Below are 19,978 nucleotides of genomic sequence, written 5' to 3'. Positions count from 1 at the left end.
ACTAATGATTCCAAGCCATACAGAGAACTGTCATCTCTACCGCAGGTCTCCAACCTCACCAACTAATCAACAATTTATTTCAAGAAGCTGCAGAGAAATAGTTGTGTCCCTGACAGAGCCTGGGAGTGTGTTGGGCTGCCTTTGAGAAGCAAACTCATTAGAAGTCTGTCTCTGGTCAGATGGGCTGCCAGCACAGCAGTGACCATGGCGACACGTGACTTGGCTGCCTGGTCCTTTGTCGTAGACACTGAAGCCTTTATAACTGAGGTGCTAGCAAGTGTTACATAACGACACTGTGGAACTACATCATCTGTCCATGTAATTTTCTCACTTCTTATGAAAGAAGTGAGAATTTCATAACTCCTTCATAACTGGACGGGAACATTTGAACTGACACAGTGCCAAAAATCTAGTTTTATCTGTTTGTTTTGCCCTTTGGTGTCATATTTGGAATGTTTTCTAGCCAAACACCTGTTTTTCTTTGCTCTATTTCTCATAAAGGCACACCTTTTACTTATTCCTTCCTGCACAAATCAAGATTTTTGTGTCATGGCATCCTTTCAAAAAGCCGGCAATGCTAACTGGCTATGATGTCTTTATGTTTACAGCAACACTGGCAGGACTACACAGACTGCGCTGGCTTTTTTTTTTTTTTACCATGGCTGATGCTGGAACAAAGAGCACATAGCTGGAGGAGGGCCACCAGAGCAGAAAAAAAGAGAAAATGCTAAAAAAAAAAACATGCAAGCTTCTCTGACCTACTGGGTCACTCAGTGTGTGTACATCTGTCCGTATCCTGTTCATTTTGTAACCCTCCTCATTTTGCCAAAAAATGCCCAACTACGACTGGTCGAATCCCCTCCAGGCCACACACTAGCCCAGCAATGGCATTTGTTGTGTGGGTGTATGAAGATTTTTGGGGTATTTTTTCCCCACCAACCATCGAGTTATTGTCTGTGGGTCGAAATGCGCACGAGTCTGCAGTCTGACTATGATCAAATCAGGATTTCAAGTACTTACATTTCATACTTTAAGCTCCCGCTAGCCTGTGAAGTAACAATATTCAGGAAAATAGTCCTATCTTTTTTTTTCCGCACTGAAGAAGCATTTCTGATATGCAGAATTTCAATTTGAGCCCATCACTTTGCAAACGCAAAGCATTAGCAAAGGCTGATATTAGAGCTCAGTAGTGCTCTCAACAGAGCTCTCGCCAAGCAGAGAGCAAGTGATGCAATCTCACAAGCCTCTCACTTGCCTAAAAGGAGTAAAACTAATTTCACTGTCCTAAATTCTCCCTGGCTGTCTTGTCAATTTTCCACCTTATGAACATTTCCAGCTTCCGTTCAATAGCACAGACCCCGGCATGCAACTGTGCTCTTGTGTAACCCCGCAATTTAAATCCACCCCCCACCCCCCCGTGTCCCCGTCAAGTGTATGAAACCAACCTCATAACACCCCACCCCAGCCCTCCTGAATTGCGCTTTCCACCTTGGAGAATATCATATGTAGACCTTTCAGCAGCTCACTAGTGAAGACAAATTGCAAGCTTGTTTGGAGGGGCCTCTAGAGAGTGATTCATATTAATGGCTAGCTGGCAGTGGAGAGCGGGCTGCATATGCAAACTCCATTAGCAGGTTAGGCTGGAGTGTGTGACCTGGCAGTGCCACCATGAGCTGCACTCACAAGAGGGCGGGCGGTAAGGAGGAGGCTGAGGTGATGGGAGGTGGTTGTGTTTATAAAGAGCTGCAGGTGCAGTGACATGTGTCTAATATGGGAGTGTCTATATATTGCAGTAAAACTGACAAATCACTTAATTAATGTGTGTTACAATAGTTAGACTTTTTTTTAAGGTTTTATTATACCTGTGACGCTGACACTGCAACTCCAAAAAATGCATCACGTACAGTCAGCATATAAAAGTGCAATAATTTTTTAATTAAAGTCGACAGTCTACACTGCTGAAGCAAACAAAGAGTTTCTCAAGGCAAAGAAATTTTCCATGACAGCATCAGCCACCTGATCTCAACCCAACGGAGCACGTTTTTCAGTTACTGAAGGTAAAAAGACGCACAATCAAGCAGCAACAGCAGCTACATAAAGACCTGGCAGGTTATCACAAGGGAGGAAACACTCCATGGGCTTTAGACATCAGTCAGTCATTGCCTGCAAAGGATTTTCAATCCAAGTATTAAAAACAATCTTTATATTTTTTTTGTTTGTCCAGTTTCTTTTGAGACTTTGAAAATGGCTAGGTGGCTGGCAGGGTGTATTTAAAATGGCTGTTAATGGTTCTTAACGGTTAATGTAATACTTTTGTTAAACCCCTTGAATTAAAGCTTTTAAGCTGAAAGCCACTGTGTGTGTACAGCCGCAAAATTCCTGTCATCCAGGCACTGTATATGGAGCATTAGTGCACAGATTTGTGCATTTTCTTTTATATCACAAGGTTCTTTCAACATTATCATTATTATTAATAATAAATAATTATATAATGCATGAGGATATACACATATATATATTCTCTTTAGATACTGTATTTGAGGTAAAGAACAAAGACCTCAACAACTAATGAAACATACTAACATTTTTAACATCTAGTTGCCCCAAAAATGTCAAGTATTGAAAGTAGGGAAGGCCATGGGGTTGTTAAAATAAAAAGAGTTTATCCTCATGGGAGCACTAGTGTGCAGCATCAAATTAATGGCAATTTGCCTGTTTGATTAGATTTCTGGTATGCAGAGTTTGTATTTTGGCCTGAGGGTGGCTCATGTCCAGAATAGATTATAAATTTTATTATCTACATTCGGGCCTGATATTTGAACTAGAGGAAAGGTCACAAATAAACAAATAAAATACTAAAAAAAGCCAAACAATAACATTTTTAAGTTACCTAAGTGACTTATATATGTTTAACCTGAGTAGCGAAAGACAGCGGCAAAACGATTTGCCGGGAGTCCGGTGTTCTCACGGGCTCTAGTGAGCCTTGCCCCCAGGCTAGCTATCGAGCTGGTGGGTAACAGATGTCTCCGAAAACGTCGGAGCGCTTTTGAAAATATGTGGTGTCTTGATAAACTGAGCAGATATTTGAGGTTTACACAGCTACATTCGCACCTAAAAATATTTTAAACGTTTATTTTGTGACCCAGAAAGAATAATAAGAGTAATAGAATAATATTAAAACTAACTAGCTGCCGCCATTGTTGGAAACTGAGCTGGGCTGCGCTATGAATTCTGGGACAAAGCTTCTTCTTCTTCAGGGTTTAACGGCAGCTGGCATCCTTGTACATGCAGTGCTGCCATCTTCTGTTTCAGTCCGTTATTACACTCTTAAATCCTGCTACTTATTCCTGCTTCTTTTGTGATCTTACAAAGCTTCAAACGACGCGTCGACTATTAAATCAGTCGTCGACGATTTTGATAGTCGACGTAATCGTGACTAGTCGACTAATCGTGGCAGCCCTAGCTGGCTGACTGAATTCATATAGATTTGATAAGTTATTAGAAAGAGATTTCATACTGGACTTAGATATGAAAAAGAAAAAATGTCGGCTTCAATGTATAATTATTCTAACCACATTGTCTTTTATTGGATGCATGGCTTTCTGCATGATTTGCCACCATCAGGTAGATTTGTCACTTTGTTGTATCTGCTAGCTCCACCTACATCAAACCTGTGCACCTCAGCATGAATAAAGAGCCATTATCAGCTTTCAGAAAAACACACTCCCCGAATGCCAGTGTGTAATATGATTATTAACCACGTGAAGACAGATTGTCTCGCAATTAAAACCTCCTCTCTGCACTCTCCTTCTCCCAGATACTTGCAGATGTGGACAGACAGAGCTTGGCCGCAGGCCGAGAAGCAGCCAAGTCCTCCATCCTGTTCTCTCTCTTCATCCTTCTATCCCCCCTCCAGCCTGATCAATCCTCTTTATAGATTTCTCATTTTCATTTATCTTCCAGAATGTGCTTTCCTCCCATTTTAGGTCTTACAACAAATACCTCTTGATACCTCCTCTTTTCTACTGCCAAATCCTTCCTATCCCTGCCCCCTCAAAAATACATAACAGAAAAAACAAACAAGCAACCCCCCCCCCCCCCCCCCCCAAAAAAAAGAAACCCACTGACATCACTTCAGATTAACTTCTTCAACAAAAATCTGCTCAGCAACAGCTAATTAAGAATGTGCAGAGGAACACATCATTTGCATTTTTTGTTTATGTATGTACAAAAAGCAAAACACTAACCTAAGTGTGCTGTCAGGATACATTACAGCACGGCGGGAATGCATGCGTGAAATCTGTCACAGCTGCCCAGGGCTGCTGGACGGAGGAGGCAGAGGAGCGAACAAGATGAAGAGACATCAAATGAGAGAGATAAGAGAGAGTGAAAATCAACAGAGCCGGTCAGAGGCTGACCTTTGGCCTTGTACCTGACGGGAAGGACAGCGGTCTCTCCTGCTCTGTCCATCTTGTCATCTCTTGCTGACAACACCAAGCTGTTTCACTTGCACTGCCTCTGTAAGTTATACCCCTCTGTTTCTTTCTGTTGACATAATCTTACCTGAGGCAGATATCAGGCAGGTAAAAAAATGTATTCACTCTACTGGCATGAAGGTACAATCAAAATAGTGTTTGTCCATAAATATGAGCCTACTTCTTTGTATTGAGCCACTTACAGTTATTTAAATGATCCAATGAACTCATGTATGTTCTGTTGAAAGGAGATAGCTTAAAGGACATGGTATTCCACAGATACATACAAACTGGTACTTTGGCATTGGCGCTGTGACACAATGGGCTTATGCCAACATTGAGATTGGTCTCAGTTCCAATTTGTTGCGCATGGATGCTTGCACAGGACCTCTCGGTCTCATATTTGATTGTACTTTCACTGTAAATCCTTTTCCTACATGCAGAACTGAAGTCCTGAGTCCAAAGCAAGGTTTTTTAGATTGATACTCACTGACAGAAATTATGTTTTTATTCATTAAAAAAAGACTATTTTTCAGTGATTGTGTGTATTCAGTTTGTCAGACGAAGCAACTGTTATAAAGTTTAAGATCTGGAGTTAAAAACAAAAAATCCTGTTTTCATCCGAAGCATTGTCAAGAGATGCTAAGCATTTCTAGATATCTCATGCTACATTAGGCAACAACACTAGCTGGAGACTGCTGCAGCCAGAATTCTGCCAATCATGTGCAAAGAGCTTGATGATCTTGTCGCCTTTGAAAAAAGGGAATAGGTCTGCAACCATTTCCAGTCTGTTGCTGTCTAAAAGGGTTGCACTTGACTAACTCAGATGGATAGCAATATGTTGGGAATCCGTCTGCATTTTTAAATTTAATGGCAATTATTTGCACATCTTCACTCTGAGAATGATTGAGAGTCCGAGGGAATGAGACAGGCAGCGGTTGTTTGGAGACAGGTTGTCTCTCCCCAGGCAACCTGCGCAATCCCCTTGTGATCATAAGCGATCGCCCAGAGGTTGAGAGGGTTGCACGTTCAACCTTTGGGTCACTGCAATTTTTTTTTAATTGACAACAACCACCAGTTTTTCCTACTGGCAAGAAGGTTGCTGTCCTATTTTTCCTCTGGTATGACTGAGCCATTAATATGCCCAAAATATGTGACAAAAGCTCCAGTCTCTTGGCTAACAAATAAACTTTTTTCTCTCCACCGCCGTAGATTTTATCATGCATTGGCAGATTGTTAGGCCTCGGTGTCTGATACTGCTGCAGCTGATGCCAGAAGACAACTTGTGCAGATTTCTGTGACAGATCTGCACAATCTGTATTTGACACCCTGGGAATGACAGCGAAAAGCCGAGCAAGCAAGGTAACACTGGTAAATGCAAAAAGGTGGTGCAGAAATAAAATTTGAAGAGTTATAAAGTCAGCCAGTTGGCTCAGAGATTTAATGACCACAGTTTGGCTCTTTGCTGTTCAAGGAGCAGATGACTAAAAAGAAACTTGTCCAGCCGAGCTTGTCACCAACAGTCGTTAGGCCCTCTTCAAAATTTTCATGAACGTGGGAAGCGCAAACCATTCTAAACAAAAGTATAGAGGACATGCCAGCAGTATAACTGGGATCGGCTGACGTTTTTTGGAGGAAGTGTATTTGTTAGGTTTTGTATTGTTGATTGTCATTTAGGCTTAGAAATATTTAACCATATATGCTTAGAGGTGTATAATCATTTGTAGATTGAAAGAATGTCTCATCCTAGGAGGTCTGTAACAACTCTGTGTAGCATAAGATCACACACCTCCTAGGAGAGGTCGTATCTTCTCTTGCTGATATATGGTTTAGCAAACACACGTATATCTCTTTAAGTATAAGAGCCTTTTGTTTAGATAGATCTGCTAGACGCCTGGCACCAGCTTTGGGGAGTCTTCACAGGGTCACATCTTGACCTCACACAAATCACACCACACACACACACAGGCAAGGTACTCTTTGTGTGTATGTAGACGTCATATGTTAATGAACCTATGCATATTCATGTAGCCTCAATAAAAGAACAGTGTTACGGGAGAACGAACGAGAGCAACTGGGGTCAAGCGAAGGAACGGCGTTTGTCCGGTTCTCTCCCGTGCACGAGAAACATGAAGAACTTTGCCTACTCGTGTCTTGCTTTGCTGTGTAATTATATTGTCTTCAACGTTCCAGCGAATAGGTTCAAGCTACAAACCTATCAGTATTTGTTTCCATGACTTGTCAAAGAAAGGTTATCAACACCATATCTCCACAAGTCATAGCAGGAAGGTGGCCACCTGCTAAGAGAAATGCATTACATTGAATTGTACAGAAAGAATACAAAATTGCTCCATTTTCATGGAGCATAGAGCTGCATAGTGTGAAATTGCCTAGAGATATAGTGTGAAGCACACAGTGACAGAGAGACCTGTATCCATGGTGACTCTAATGTTCACTAAACAAGCAGTAATGTCTGGAGGGTAGATATTTTTCTTTATTCTTTGCTTTCAAACGCATTCATAATGATTATTCTTTTGCATTGATACAAAAAATATATGAAGTTAACCCTCGTGGAGACTAGCAATGCTCCTTGTGCATTGTTTCGCTGCTTAATCAAATGAGAATTAATCAGTGCTCAGTAAGCGATGCAGCACTGGCAGCTCTGAGGCATTGGATGCACTGTGAGAGGAGCCTACAGAGGACCAGATGACACCATATTGAGGGTTTTAAAAATTCAACATGTTTTGCATTCGTTTAAATCTCTAACAAAGTCAGAGAGAGGTCAGACACTAATGTTATCTGTCTGCACACTGCCTAATGCTTTGGTCAACATTTTTACATATTACATATATCTGTCTTGCATTTGCATTTGCAGACGTTTTCCATCAGCTTCCACCTTCTCCATAAAAACACAAAGACAGAATAATAACTACAGAACATTTGTTCCAAATGTGTGATTCACTTGCAGTTCCTAGCTCGTGTGATTTGGTGTCAGATTCAGATTTGACTGGCTTCAAATGATTTGTTTTAGCTTTGGGAGGAGATGACTGAGCCTTGGCTAGTGTGTTTAAGCCATTCTGTAAAATAATCCAGGATGTAGGAAAAAGAAAGTTTTCCACAAGTAGCCCGGGTAATATGGTACACTGCTTGCTTTCAGTGCAAATGTGATACAGCACAGGGCTGATCCAGCAGCTCTGGAGCTGAACATCTTATACTTAGGAGCTGCAGATCAGTAAAAACTAATGATGATTTCACTAATTTCATGAGATTTTCTTCCTATGCACCTCCCAACACATCTTTGCACCACTATTACTGTATATGCTACAGATTCAGGCTTCAGTGTTTCAAAAGTTTGAATTACCAAAATTCAAAACTCCTGTAAAAGTGTAAAACAAACCAGACTGAGGCCTAAAGATATCTAAAAAATATCTTCAAAGTTTGATCCCACAGAGAGCAGTGCTGCATGAATTTTCTGGCATCTTTGTTCCACTATTGATGCAGTGTTTGAAACTTGGATGCTGACCTGCTGTTTGACTGAAATATACTCCCTGTAGCCCAGGGCTCAGGCTTCACCTGACACTATCGGCTGGCGGGGGTTCGCTCATGCTGAAAATGTAGGCGCATTGCTGTTATGTGCATATGGCGTATATTAATGTCACGTCTAGTAAATTACCGTGACGGTCTTGATGCGACCACTGCCCCTGGTGCAGGTCCAGCCGGATCGGTTGAACAGGAGGCTGCAGACCTCCCCCTCCATGCAGGGAGCCATCTCACACCACTGACGGCTGCGAACAATTCGTGCTGGGAGGCAAAGAAAGACATCAGGTCAAAGAGGTAAATTAGACAGAGAGACAGATTCACAGAGCGAGAGAGAAAAACTGCGGAAAAAGTCAACTTTTTTTTCCCCATAACAAACAAATCTGTTGTTTTTATGCTCACCAGACACAAAGGTAACCTTATACGTTGATGTCTCTAAAAGCCTGTAGTATTTTAATGAGGTTCTTGTTGAACTAGCATGTCAGAATTGCCTGTGGTAGTAACCTTTACAGGCCAGCTGGCGGTCCATAAATTACTCTCTTGCTAATGCAAGCTTTCACTGCAACTGCACAGAAAGATTGCTTCCCCCCCTCTTCCCGTTTTGACATTTTTTTCTTGGTGGAAATTAAAACATAATAATGTTTCATTTGTTTAAGCTAAATTATACTCTGAGAAGTTGAGTCCAGCTACAGCTTGGCCATAAATTTGATCCTGTTACAAAATGCACACATCTTCATTTTTCTTGGCATCATCAGAGAGCAGATGAATCCATCTTTTTCCCCCACTGAGGTCCTAATTAGCTGGAGGCTGTGGTGGTGGTGGCATATCTCCATTGTGTTTTACAGGTGTAGCCACAATTTAGGCGATTATTTGTTTTTAGCCTGCCTACCTAAAGAGATCATAGCTTTTATACACTGGAGATCATTGTGGCCATATTAGAACGTGACAAATGACATGACTGAAAATTGGTCAAAAAACACACAAAACGCAGATTGTAATAACAGACAGGGGGCCTTTTTCAAAAATTATTATATATTATATATATTTTTGTTTTTTACATGTGTCTTGTTGTCCAGTAACTGTGGGAGGAGAAAACTGTGTTCATTTAGCATGGACAAATGCATTAGTAAAATTGATGCAGCAGCACCATGGGTTTTTCAGTCTACACATTCTTCTTGTCAAAACCTGATGCCAACAAACCCACAATGCAAATTGAACATTAACAGATCAGTGACAGATTGGGAATTGTTGAGGCGGCGATGGTGAATAATAGAAGGAAATGGATTGCAGATGTCTGGTTAGACCGCTTTTTTATTTATTTTTTATTTTTTGTTGCACTCAGCACCCCCAGATTTACACTTTCAAACTTGCAGTCTTAAGCCCCAATGGACAGTGACATTATTTGAGCACTTCTAGCAGGTTTTACTCAAAATAAACCACAAACAACACAGGCAGCTGTGTTCCCTACACAGTAAACCCACTTATGGAGGCATTTGGCCAACATGTTAGTGGCAGGCTAGCAGCTGTAATTTGGTTTTAGGCCCTCGCAAATGTCAAATGTATTATTTCTGATGTCAGTATTGCTATGGTGCTGGACTTATTGTTTTTAGACTTTATGCAGTTGTGACACAAATGACAGCTGCAGGGGTCTGTAAACCTTAAATTCATTTTTAGTAGCATTTTATAGATAGATTAGAGAGAGGAGATTACATATCAGAAAGGCAATCAAAAACAAGCCTTTCTCCAGTCTTCTTAAAGTTATTTGTTGGCAGAAGACGTCAGGCTGTCACAGCGTAACCAAGTGATGCTCCCATTCTCCCGCTGCAGCCTGACTGCATGACATTGAATTAACATTCGCCTGTCGTCGAGGTTGATAAGCACTGATTGTTCTTTACACAGCGTGCTAAAGCAACACTGAAAGGTTATCAGCTCTCTGCGGACCTGGCTGGGGCCACCGCTCCTGCCTACCCACGATCCCCCGGGGCAGCACATTGTGGAACGAGGTAACATGGTGGGCAAATTGAAAGAGAGGAACTACAATTCGCTGAATGTCCGGAGGAGAGCTGATGGTGGAACCGAGAGGGGAGCCGCAGAAGGGGAATGGTAAATGGTAAATGGCCTGTATTTATATAGCGCTTTACTAGTCCCTAAGGACCCCAAAGCGCTTTACATATCCAGTCATCCACCCATTCACACACACATTCACACACTGGTGATGGCAAGCTACATTGTAGCCACAGCCACCCTGGGGCGCACTGACAGAGGCGAGGCTGCCGGACACTGGCGCCACCGGGCCCTCTGACCACCACCAGTAGGCAACGGGTGAAGTGTCTTGCCCAAGGACACAACGACCGAGACTGTCCAAGCCGGGGCTCGAACCGGCAACCTTCCGATTACAAGGCGAACTCCCAACTCTTGAGCCACGATCGCCCAACAGCCACGATCGCCCAACAATCGCGGAAAGAGGTGCGGAAAGGGAGGCCTTGTGACATTTTGCTGTTAACGGTCTGAAATTGGTCTTTGGAGTGTCAGACCCCAACTGCTAGTCTGCAATAAAGATCTGCTGTCTTGTGGTATTTATCAAGCTGGCCGAATAGCACCCTCATGTATGTAACGCGGCACACACAATCACTGCTGTGTAAATACAAAGCCATTCTCCCTCAGCAAATAATGGATATTATTTACTCATCGTGGAAGGAGCTGTGCTTTTTTAAGCCTGCTCTCATAGTGTTGCCATGCAGCCAGGGAGAGACAGCAGTTCAACGAAACAATACATAAACCTGTCGTCGCATCGTACAGAACGAGCTTAAGAAGATAGTTTAGCTTTGCGACTGGATTCTGAGACAAAATGGTCATTTTGGCATCATCCTGAGTGGGGAAGAGGCAAATCTAAAGTGACCTTCCTCCTGACACAGCAACGTGCCGCGGTGAATTTTCATTTTCACAGCTATCCGTCAGGTGCAACAAAGCGTAGATTTATCAGTCAGTTGCAGATGTAGTTTTGAGTACATTACAGGGCCAGCAAAACTCAATTTCCAGGGCAAGGAATAAAAGCTGAGCTGGCAAAGCGGTGGGAGTGCTGACTAACCGTGGAGTGCATCAGGCCAGCCAACCCAGAGTCACGCAGGTTGGCTAAAATAAATGCAGTTTTCAGCTCCTGCTGTACTATCCGGGCACCCGATAGCTTGCCCTTGTTACTTTTTCAATGCCATCCATGACAACATGAGTTGATCTATGATGACTTGATGAGTCTCCTGGTGCTGAGAGCCGTGGATTGGTGACACGGCGTTAGGGGGGGATGAGAGCATTGCTGTGATAACCTCATGCACGACAACATCATGAATAACGCGAGCGGCAACAAAACGGCAGCGCTGCAGTTCGGCTTCAGCCTGTCTCCATCCATCAAACCTATCGCTCCCAAAATGCTGGCACGCACAATTGTAGACACATTAAAAAGCTTAGACGTTACAACCACCCACCCACCCACTAAGCTTCTGTGCTAAAGCTGTCTGAAAATATCTGTCTGCTGCTTGATTTCACCCTTCAGTATGCTTTACATGCTGTGGGTATAATAAACCTGGCTTGTTGGGTTACTCAACTGGTGCAAATTGCTGGAAATATTGTGGCTATCTTGGCATTATAGTTTTATCATGGTGTTTGAACAGATTTTCAGGCCTGTTTTGTAATGTTTTCCTGTTTGTTATGGTAACAGCAGAGATGAAACAGCTGGCTGTGGTGGCTGGAAGAGAGGAGGAGAGTGTCTCTGTCTGGCCGACACCTGGGTGGCCCGTCGTGTCGCAGTCGCTGTCGGAGTCCCACCCAGGGACCGCGGACGTCAAGCCAGGCTTATCAGCTGCCAGGGTCCCTGTCGGGGTACGGCTCTGGACCTCAAACTAGATCACACGTAAGACCATCTGTCCCCCCTGCACATGGTGCCAAGCCCTGCCCAGCGCAACACAACACTGCCAGACGAGACTCAGAGCAGGGCAGGAGGCACAACGGCGACTTCTAAACCAGACGCGCTGCTAATCTGATGAAATTCTGCCACCGCAGAAGAGCAAAAAATAACATCAAATTTATACTCAAGCCACAGGCAGCTCATTTAAAATGTATTCAGATGAAGAGAGAGACACTTTCTCACCAAGGACACACCAAAGGATTAATTGCATCGAAGAAAAAAACAAAGCGACAAATGAATCACTAGAACAATTAATTAAGAGCATCTTTTGAAATGAAATAATGGAACTAATACTGATGATTCTTATGCAGCAGTAAACACCCTACAAGATTATAGCCAGTCATTAAAGCTGGGCACCAAAAACACTGTAACAGGTTTTTACAGGTTTTCGGGCTCATGTTAATTAAACTTCAATCACAGATCAATCTGCAACATTATCCTGACAGCATGGGCCTGATGGGCTGATGATCAGCCCGCCTACAAAATGTATCCACACATAATCATGTATTGTGTTTGTTGAGAATCCAGTTAGTTTCCTGTTGCAGTTTTTTGGGGGGGCTTGCTTTGCATTTCTGGTGGGTAGTGTTTTATTTGTGGTTGTTGACACAGATGGGAAGTTTACGCTCCACTGATCAGAAATCAATAAACCATTAGTAGAGTTGTACCATAAAAAAATAATTTTTTTATGTTTATGAAGTGGTTATAACCAATCTGGGTTAATCCATCAATCAACTGGCTTTTCATGAGCAACAAACTATTGGTCAATTACAGAGGGTCAAAATTAACCAGATGCCAAATATTGTATTTTCAGAAAATACCTGTTCCATATTATTGTAGGGTCTACCTTACAATGTGAAGCGCCTTGAGTTGACTGTTGTGATTTGCTGCTGTATAAATACAATAAAATTGAATTCAACTGAAAATTTACACTCCTTTAACTACACAGGGGACAACTATCAAAGTTACAAATGCAACAGTGATACAACAAGACTTTTTATCACTTGTCATTAGCCTTTCGTCTTTTTCTAAAGCTGAATTTTGTCACTGCACCGAATCTTTTCTTGGCATCACTGTTGAAAGCAACGTTCCATAGAAAGTTCATTCAAAGGTAGTAAATTGCGCACTTAGACACACTAGTAATCAAACGCTTGTAGATTGCAGGGTGACTCCATTTCCATGAAAAACTATTAAATAAAAATCTTAAAGGTGTTTTTACTCTCTGCATAGAGGGCTTTTAATGTGAAACATCAGCACATCCTTTTTTTTAAAATTGCAATTGCAAATAAAAGAAACATTTGAACTCCTTGGTGAATAAAAATATTTCTCCTAAACAGAAAGAAAAAAAAAACAAGAGCAACAAATTCAATTCAATTAAAATTAACTTTACACGTTCTTTTGTGCTTATGCAACACTGAATAATCATGGCTGTGTTCCATATGAAAGATGAAATTGCTCATGAAACTGCTGCTATGAAATATACATTCAATAAATATTAAAATGATCAAGATGAGGTAAATATGGAAGGAAGTGCTGTTAGCACTGCAGGCAAACTATGCCAACAACACTAGCAAATGAATGTCAGATCAGAAGCAAACATGTTTTTCAAAGTCACGCTTGTTTAAAACGAGGGCCTGGCTCTGTCTGCAGTTAAAATAAAGAGTACATCTAATCCTCTCGGCTATGCGTCTGCAATATAAATACGAAAAAAACCTCTGCTTTTGTTTTGTTTTGATGCTTCTTCTAAATCACTTCTTTTGCCCGTTTATTGTCAATAACGCTTTGACTGAGCGCAAAACGAGAAGCTTGAACCCAGCATATAAACGGTCTCCCTGCAGCCTCTTATCATGGTGGCCATCGAGCTTCATACGATTACCGTGTGATGTGGTAGCATGGCAACAACGGGCCACGCAGAGAAAGGGAGCAGGAGAGACTCGGGGAGCAGATTAGAGTGAGAGCAGGGAGACAAGCAAGGAAAAGCACATAATCCTCCTGTGTACAGTGTGCAGACTAAACCTGCACAACCCTGACATACAGCAGCACAAAAAGAGGGCAAAAAAGCTTGAAATACGCCTACAAAAAGAGTATCAAAAGAAGTAACTTGCAGAAAAAAAGCCACTGCCCTTGCTGCAACATGTTCAGTGAAGTAAAAAAAACAAAAAAAACCAGGAGGAACAACTCGGTAATATGTCATACTGCACAAGCAATGCAGCTACCGTCTAGGCTAATCAATTCATATATTCACAGGTAACAACAGACTTTATTCACTTTGAGGCTTAGATAGTTTTGTCGTTATGTAATTACTGAAGGCAGAATACAAGCAGGACGGCAAGGGAGATAAGAAGAATTGTCCAATTGCCTCTGTTAAGCCATCAGCTGCAGATTGTAGTAACTTTGAAAATGTCTCAGAGGTTACATCAGACTAAGCCTTGGATTTTAGTTTCGATTCATTACAGGAAACAGTAAAGGCCCTCAAATCCCAGAGCTTTTCGTGGTGATTATAACTCTGCCGATGACTTGATCCAATCTGTGCTCACAGTGTAAATTGCACGTATACACTCCAAAAGGTCAGCTGCTCACGGGGTCAAATGTCAAACTGTGCACTTTATCAGTGTGTAGTGTGAAAAGTCAATCTCCCAAAGTTCTGTGCACAGCAACCAAAGCTGACAAGCATCAGTTCTTTGAAAATCCAGTAACAGACAAACATAAATACGAATAACCCTCCACACTGGTCATACCTATTGGGTAAAAATGGATGTTTATCAAAGCTTCAGTTCTGACTGTAATCACATTACCACTCACCATAGCTGACAATGGAAATGTTGGAACATTATTCTACCTCAGGTGAAAATCAAAGGTTTTACTTCTATACTCTGTTGAGTGTATTCAGCTGTTAATTTTCCAGTGTTAAAACACTACATCTCCAAAACCAGTTATGTAGATGTTTGTAAAGGACATATCTAAAGTCTGAATTCACTCAATAAAGCTTCCTTGATCGCTGTCCATGGTGCTGATCGTTGAGCTGATCTAGCTTATGGATCCTGGTAGATGAACTGGCCTTTGTTCTATTAGGTCAGTCGCCTAATGTCTGCAATATCTTTGGGTACTAATTCATAATACATTATTTGCATGCTAACAGCTAAAGTTTTGATATCCTTAGATCTGATGTCTTTACCAGCTTTAATCACACTACTGGAAATAAAGGTGGACCGTGCAGGTTGTCGAGATATAACAGGATTTGACACTGTTGCATCTGTGACTCACACCTTTACAAAAATGCTCTATTACTTCCAAAAGACAAGTTATCCCCCCGCAAAAATAACCTTCCATATTTCTTATTAGATATTGAACGTGTAGATCCAGCTGCAGAAACCGGGGGAACTAGAGAAGACTATGACGTGGCAAAAATATATCCCACTAGAAGTGAACCAGGGACATTGCAGTTATTTGCTAATCATAAGTCAGCACACATCTTAATTTTTCAATCCTTGGTCTCAGCATTTAATAGCTATTGGTATTATGTATGAGCATGCTCTTGATCTTTCTACCGCTTTATAAAATGAATAGTTACATATTCCGTTCAATCCAGTTTTAACTAGAGTATGTGCCACCCATTGACAACAAAAGCCATCTCAAGGTGCTTTGTATTGTAAGCTAAAGACTTTATAAAGAGAAAGCCAATGAGCCGATGATCCTTTATGAGCAAGCGATTCGCAACAGTGTCCTCACTTTGTAAGACGAGGAGACCTCTTTGTGTTACAAACTGTAACATCCAATCTGTAACACCCAAATGCACACCTTTGTCTCATTTAGTGGCCTCATTCAAATGCGGATCCACAAATACAGAGAAATTAAAGCCATATCCTCTCTTAGCTACTTGTCTGCAACGTGCTTCCACTCTCCCTCTGGATGTGAGAGCACCACTCATGGGTTCTCTTGCAGGATGAAGGAGGACACAGCGCCTGCCTGGCCAGATATCAGAAAACACTGCTTAACTTGTCCATCGGCAGGTTCAGTCATAAAGAGTGCACTAAAAAGGCCAGTTGTTATCACAAGCACAACTTTAGAGTTATTAACACTTTTATTGCACTTACAGTAACATAACTAGTTAAAATCAAGTCTGGCAACCCGCCTCTCAATTTCTCTGTTCTGTGTGTGTCGGTTTCACCACAATACACAGGCCATGACGCAGAGGATAGAAAAAAAAAGGAAGGAGCACACATAAATAGCACAAGCTCCTGATATGACTGCGTAATCAAGCAGCTAAAAATGCGCCAATGTCGGATAAACCTTGTTCCCGATTTTCAGTTCTAACAAGCCGCATCCACGGGATTGGTTCCTTAGTCTTGTTGTGTTTGAAACTGCACTGACATCCTGCAGCTCCCAGGCAAAAAACGCTCAGCCATGTAGCTGACTGCTTGTCTTCGAGCACACAAAAGAAACACCATATGGACATGCATATAAACCACAGCTCTCCGTCACAAAAAGGAATTTGTTTAAGTTACTCTTTAACCTGAAAAACAAATGAGATTTTTGTGCTCTGTTCACCATATGTTTCCAAAATTAGTCATAGCTGTAAACACCCCGTATCAGGCAGGCTCGCTCGCCTTTGTTTACATGCCACAGACGGAGAGTCAGTGACGGTTCCACTTTCATTAAAGGTCACTGTTCTATCACAGGATCACAAAAGGGCAGTGATCCACTTCTTCTGCAGCTGTGAAAGTGTTGTATAAAACTGATCAGGAAGAAAGTGGAACACTGAAAGAATGATCCCCGGCCTTGGTGAGATACAGAAATATATAAACCTATTTATAAGTCTGTGAATTGTTTATGTGTTTAGAAGGGCAAAAGAGGATTTATGGGAAGGGCCATTAAAGTGAATGTAAATGAATCTGCTCTCAGCTAAAAGGTTAGAGAGGATATGTGAGCACAGGCATCATTAAATCCACTGCATTTTGGTGCAATACACACTAATTCCATTTAAAATCCTGGCAACGACTGACGAGCTCAGCTGTCAGCAGAAAATCTTAATATGACCCTGCAAGCAACAGGTCCCAACTTTAATGCGCTGGCTATTAATGGAGCGTAGGGTGTGGTGCGGCAGGAAGCCAGTAATAATCAATTTCCTGCTGCTGTAATCATAGTTCTCTGTAAATTAATTAGCATCTGTTGAGTGTTATGGAAAAATGTCTGCGGAGAGGGAGAGGTGGTTAAAAGCAGCGCGCCGAGAGGATGACATGGACTGTGGGGCTCTGGTGTCAGGGATATTAGATTAAGGCCAACATGAGTCATCGCATGATGGAACTAATGGTGCATCTGATTGTGATATTGTGAGCTCCAATCACACCCCTCCCATCCCTTTCATCGTTCTTATCACCCTTAGCTAGATACTGTCCAATGGCTCAGAGACAGGGGCTCTAAAGTATAAAATCTTATCTACAAAGTGGATGAACACTGGAGTCTCCATTACAAGTGATCTTTATTATTTTTTTTTTAAAAACCCAGGTGGAGGAGGAAAAGGAGGAGGAAAATTCAACCCAATACACGCTGGAGACACAAAGCAATTACTAATTTGTTGATGTCACAGTGGCTGACTGAAGAAGGCCTAATGCAGACAACCAATCACACAGTTAGGAGTAAAACAGTCTAAAAGGCATCAAAAAGTCAGACATGCAAAGTGATTATCGATTGGCTGGTTAAACAACCAAATTACATCGGCACTTACTTTTAATGGAGAGAGAAGGAAGCAATACATTTTGTTCATTGGGCTTATTGAGGACAGGTTGCGCTCTGTTGTTGTTGAAGTCTGGCTTTTTACCCAGTGTCAAACGGGGGAGATGATGCTGCTTTGCATTAGGATATTTTTGACATTAATAACTTGGCTGTAAAGTGGCTAATGACTCTTTGTCCTGTTTTCTTCCATTCTCCTTGGGTTGGTAAAGTTTCATGACTGGATAGTGCATGGTTACGACGCTACCATTTTGACAAAGACTGTCCAAAGACAGGACAGTCAGACCGACACAGCGGTGCCGTAGTTCCTGCAACAGCAGGTTTGTCCAGCAGCACGTTTGGAAGTCACGACACAGGCGGACAGACAGAAAACAGCAACTGCATTCCACTCAGGAGTAGCCGATGCAGGGCTGCGGTATTGTGCATTTTGCTTCACTGAAATGGGACTCCTACTGGAACAGAGACATTATTGTTAATAGTTACACCTGTGCTTTTCCTCTTATAATTTGTCATGATGTTCCTGTTATGTCAAAATGTCTGCCATGAAAAAGGTCTGTAGATGCTGTTGTGGCAGAGGAAATGATTCCACGTGTCATTATCGCATGTATTATTGGTCTTGGCGATATTTTAACCTGAAGTTGATTTTTTTTTTTTCATTTTGTTTGCAGATCAGTTTAGTTTAGAGTTTAGTTTCAGATATCCCAGTTCCAGTAAAGATACATTTATCAAAGCTTCCTTGCTTTGGAAATTTGACCAAAGCAAGAATGGATCAAATGAAAAACTAATTTATTTTAAATAGTGTTATTTTCCGCAGTTACTTCTTCTGGGGAACCTGCTTCCAGTGTGGATTTGGGGATACAGACACACTTTACTTTTAAGATTAAGCTTAAATTTCTATGTGTTTATAGTTAAGGCTGGGTCAGGTGACCCTGTACTCTTCCTTAGTTATGCTGTAGTAGGCCTAGACTGCTGTGGGCTCACTCTCCATGTGTTTATACACCACTCTACGTTTAATCATTAGTTATTATTAACAGAGGTGTGGACTCGAGTCACATGACTTGGACTCGAGTCAGACTCGAGTCATTAATTTTATGACTTTAGACTTGACTTGAAAAAATGTTGTAAGACTTGTGACTTGACTTGGACTTTTACACCAATGACCTGGGACTTGAATTGGACTTGAACCGGTTTACTTGAAAAGACTTGATATTTCACCCCAAATATAAAATTTAACATGCATATTATATAGAGATTGAAAATGTGACGTCATTCACGGGTAGAACCGCAAAGGATTCTGGGAACTCGTGACAAGAGTTACTAGCGCACGCAGGCTTTCAATTGAAATCAGTCACACAGCGATAAAAAGAAACACAAAAATGTCAAGAAGCTGTTGTATTATTAACTGCAATAGCCGGTCGCATGACAGCCACGGGAAGCCGACGGGTAAAGAGATCGGTTGTTATCGGATTACGTCGTTGAAGAGAAATTGTTCGAGCCGTGTTTCCGAAGTAACAAAGACGCGACGGATGGCCTGGATTGCAGCCATTCAAAGACCAATTATAACGTCCCAGAACACTCCAGCTCACAGGTTAGTCTGCTCCAAGCATTTACACGAAGGTCAGTGTTTTTTAGTAGTTAATACGTCATTTTCATAACATAATTGGTGATATAGGTTACAAGCAAGTCTGGCGCTGAACAGAAATTGTCGCGCTGTGCTCCTTTGTTTATTGTGCATAAATAGTGAATTGTCCTGACACAATATTGCGTTTCGCTTCTGTTATTATGGTACATTGACAAAAACATATACTTTTATTCACAGGATAAAACAGGTTTTTTGTATCACTAATTGTCCAGTGCGATTACAGCATACAGTATTATTGTCACTGCTACATTTCTGTGATGCTACCAGAAATTATTTCCACTACTAATTAATTATCGTTGAGCTCAAAGGTCCTATTAATAAACGGTTAACGAATGTGTATTTATGACGACGATTTGTGAGACTGGTAAACTTACCTTTGTTCGTACGATGGTCTTTACTTTCTACACGGTGCATTTCAAGGTCCTGCACCCATCCGTCGGTAAACTGTACCTGGGCTTGTTGCAGTGACCGTAAGTTACTAAACTTCACGAGTGTATGCACTCACTCCAAGAACCGTATAATTATAAATATGCATATAAATATGCTACAATGAGATAGCTGACTTCATCTAACTAGCAAATGTTTTCCAGGCTACGTTGGTGATGCAGTTTTTTTTAATGTGTATGATATTTTTGTCAT

At 41.6% G+C, this 19,978-nt stretch overlaps 1 protein-coding gene across 2 annotated transcripts in view; it reads right to left on the bottom strand.

Moving 5' to 3' along the window:
- Nucleotides 1-19,978, bottom strand: part of tafa5l (TAFA chemokine like family member 5, like) — a 47,996-nt gene that overhangs the window by 11,659 nt on the left and 16,359 nt on the right. For both annotated transcript variants that reach the window (XM_085394724.1, XM_085394725.1), the window contains one exon: nucleotides 8,149-8,276. In XM_085394724.1, coding sequence (XP_085250850.1) covers nucleotides 8,149-8,276 — 128 coding nt within the window. The remainder of the gene's footprint in view (nucleotides 1-8,148; nucleotides 8,277-19,978) is intronic.

The sequence above is a fragment of the Rhamphochromis longiceps genome, linkage group LG20 (genome assembly GCF_057381845.1).
Source record: "Rhamphochromis longiceps isolate RC_006_pf linkage group LG20, R_longiceps_female_GT1.1, whole genome shotgun sequence".
NCBI lineage: Eukaryota > Metazoa > Chordata > Actinopteri > Cichliformes > Cichlidae > Rhamphochromis > Rhamphochromis longiceps.
This window is presented reverse-complemented; position numbering and strand designations above follow the sequence as displayed.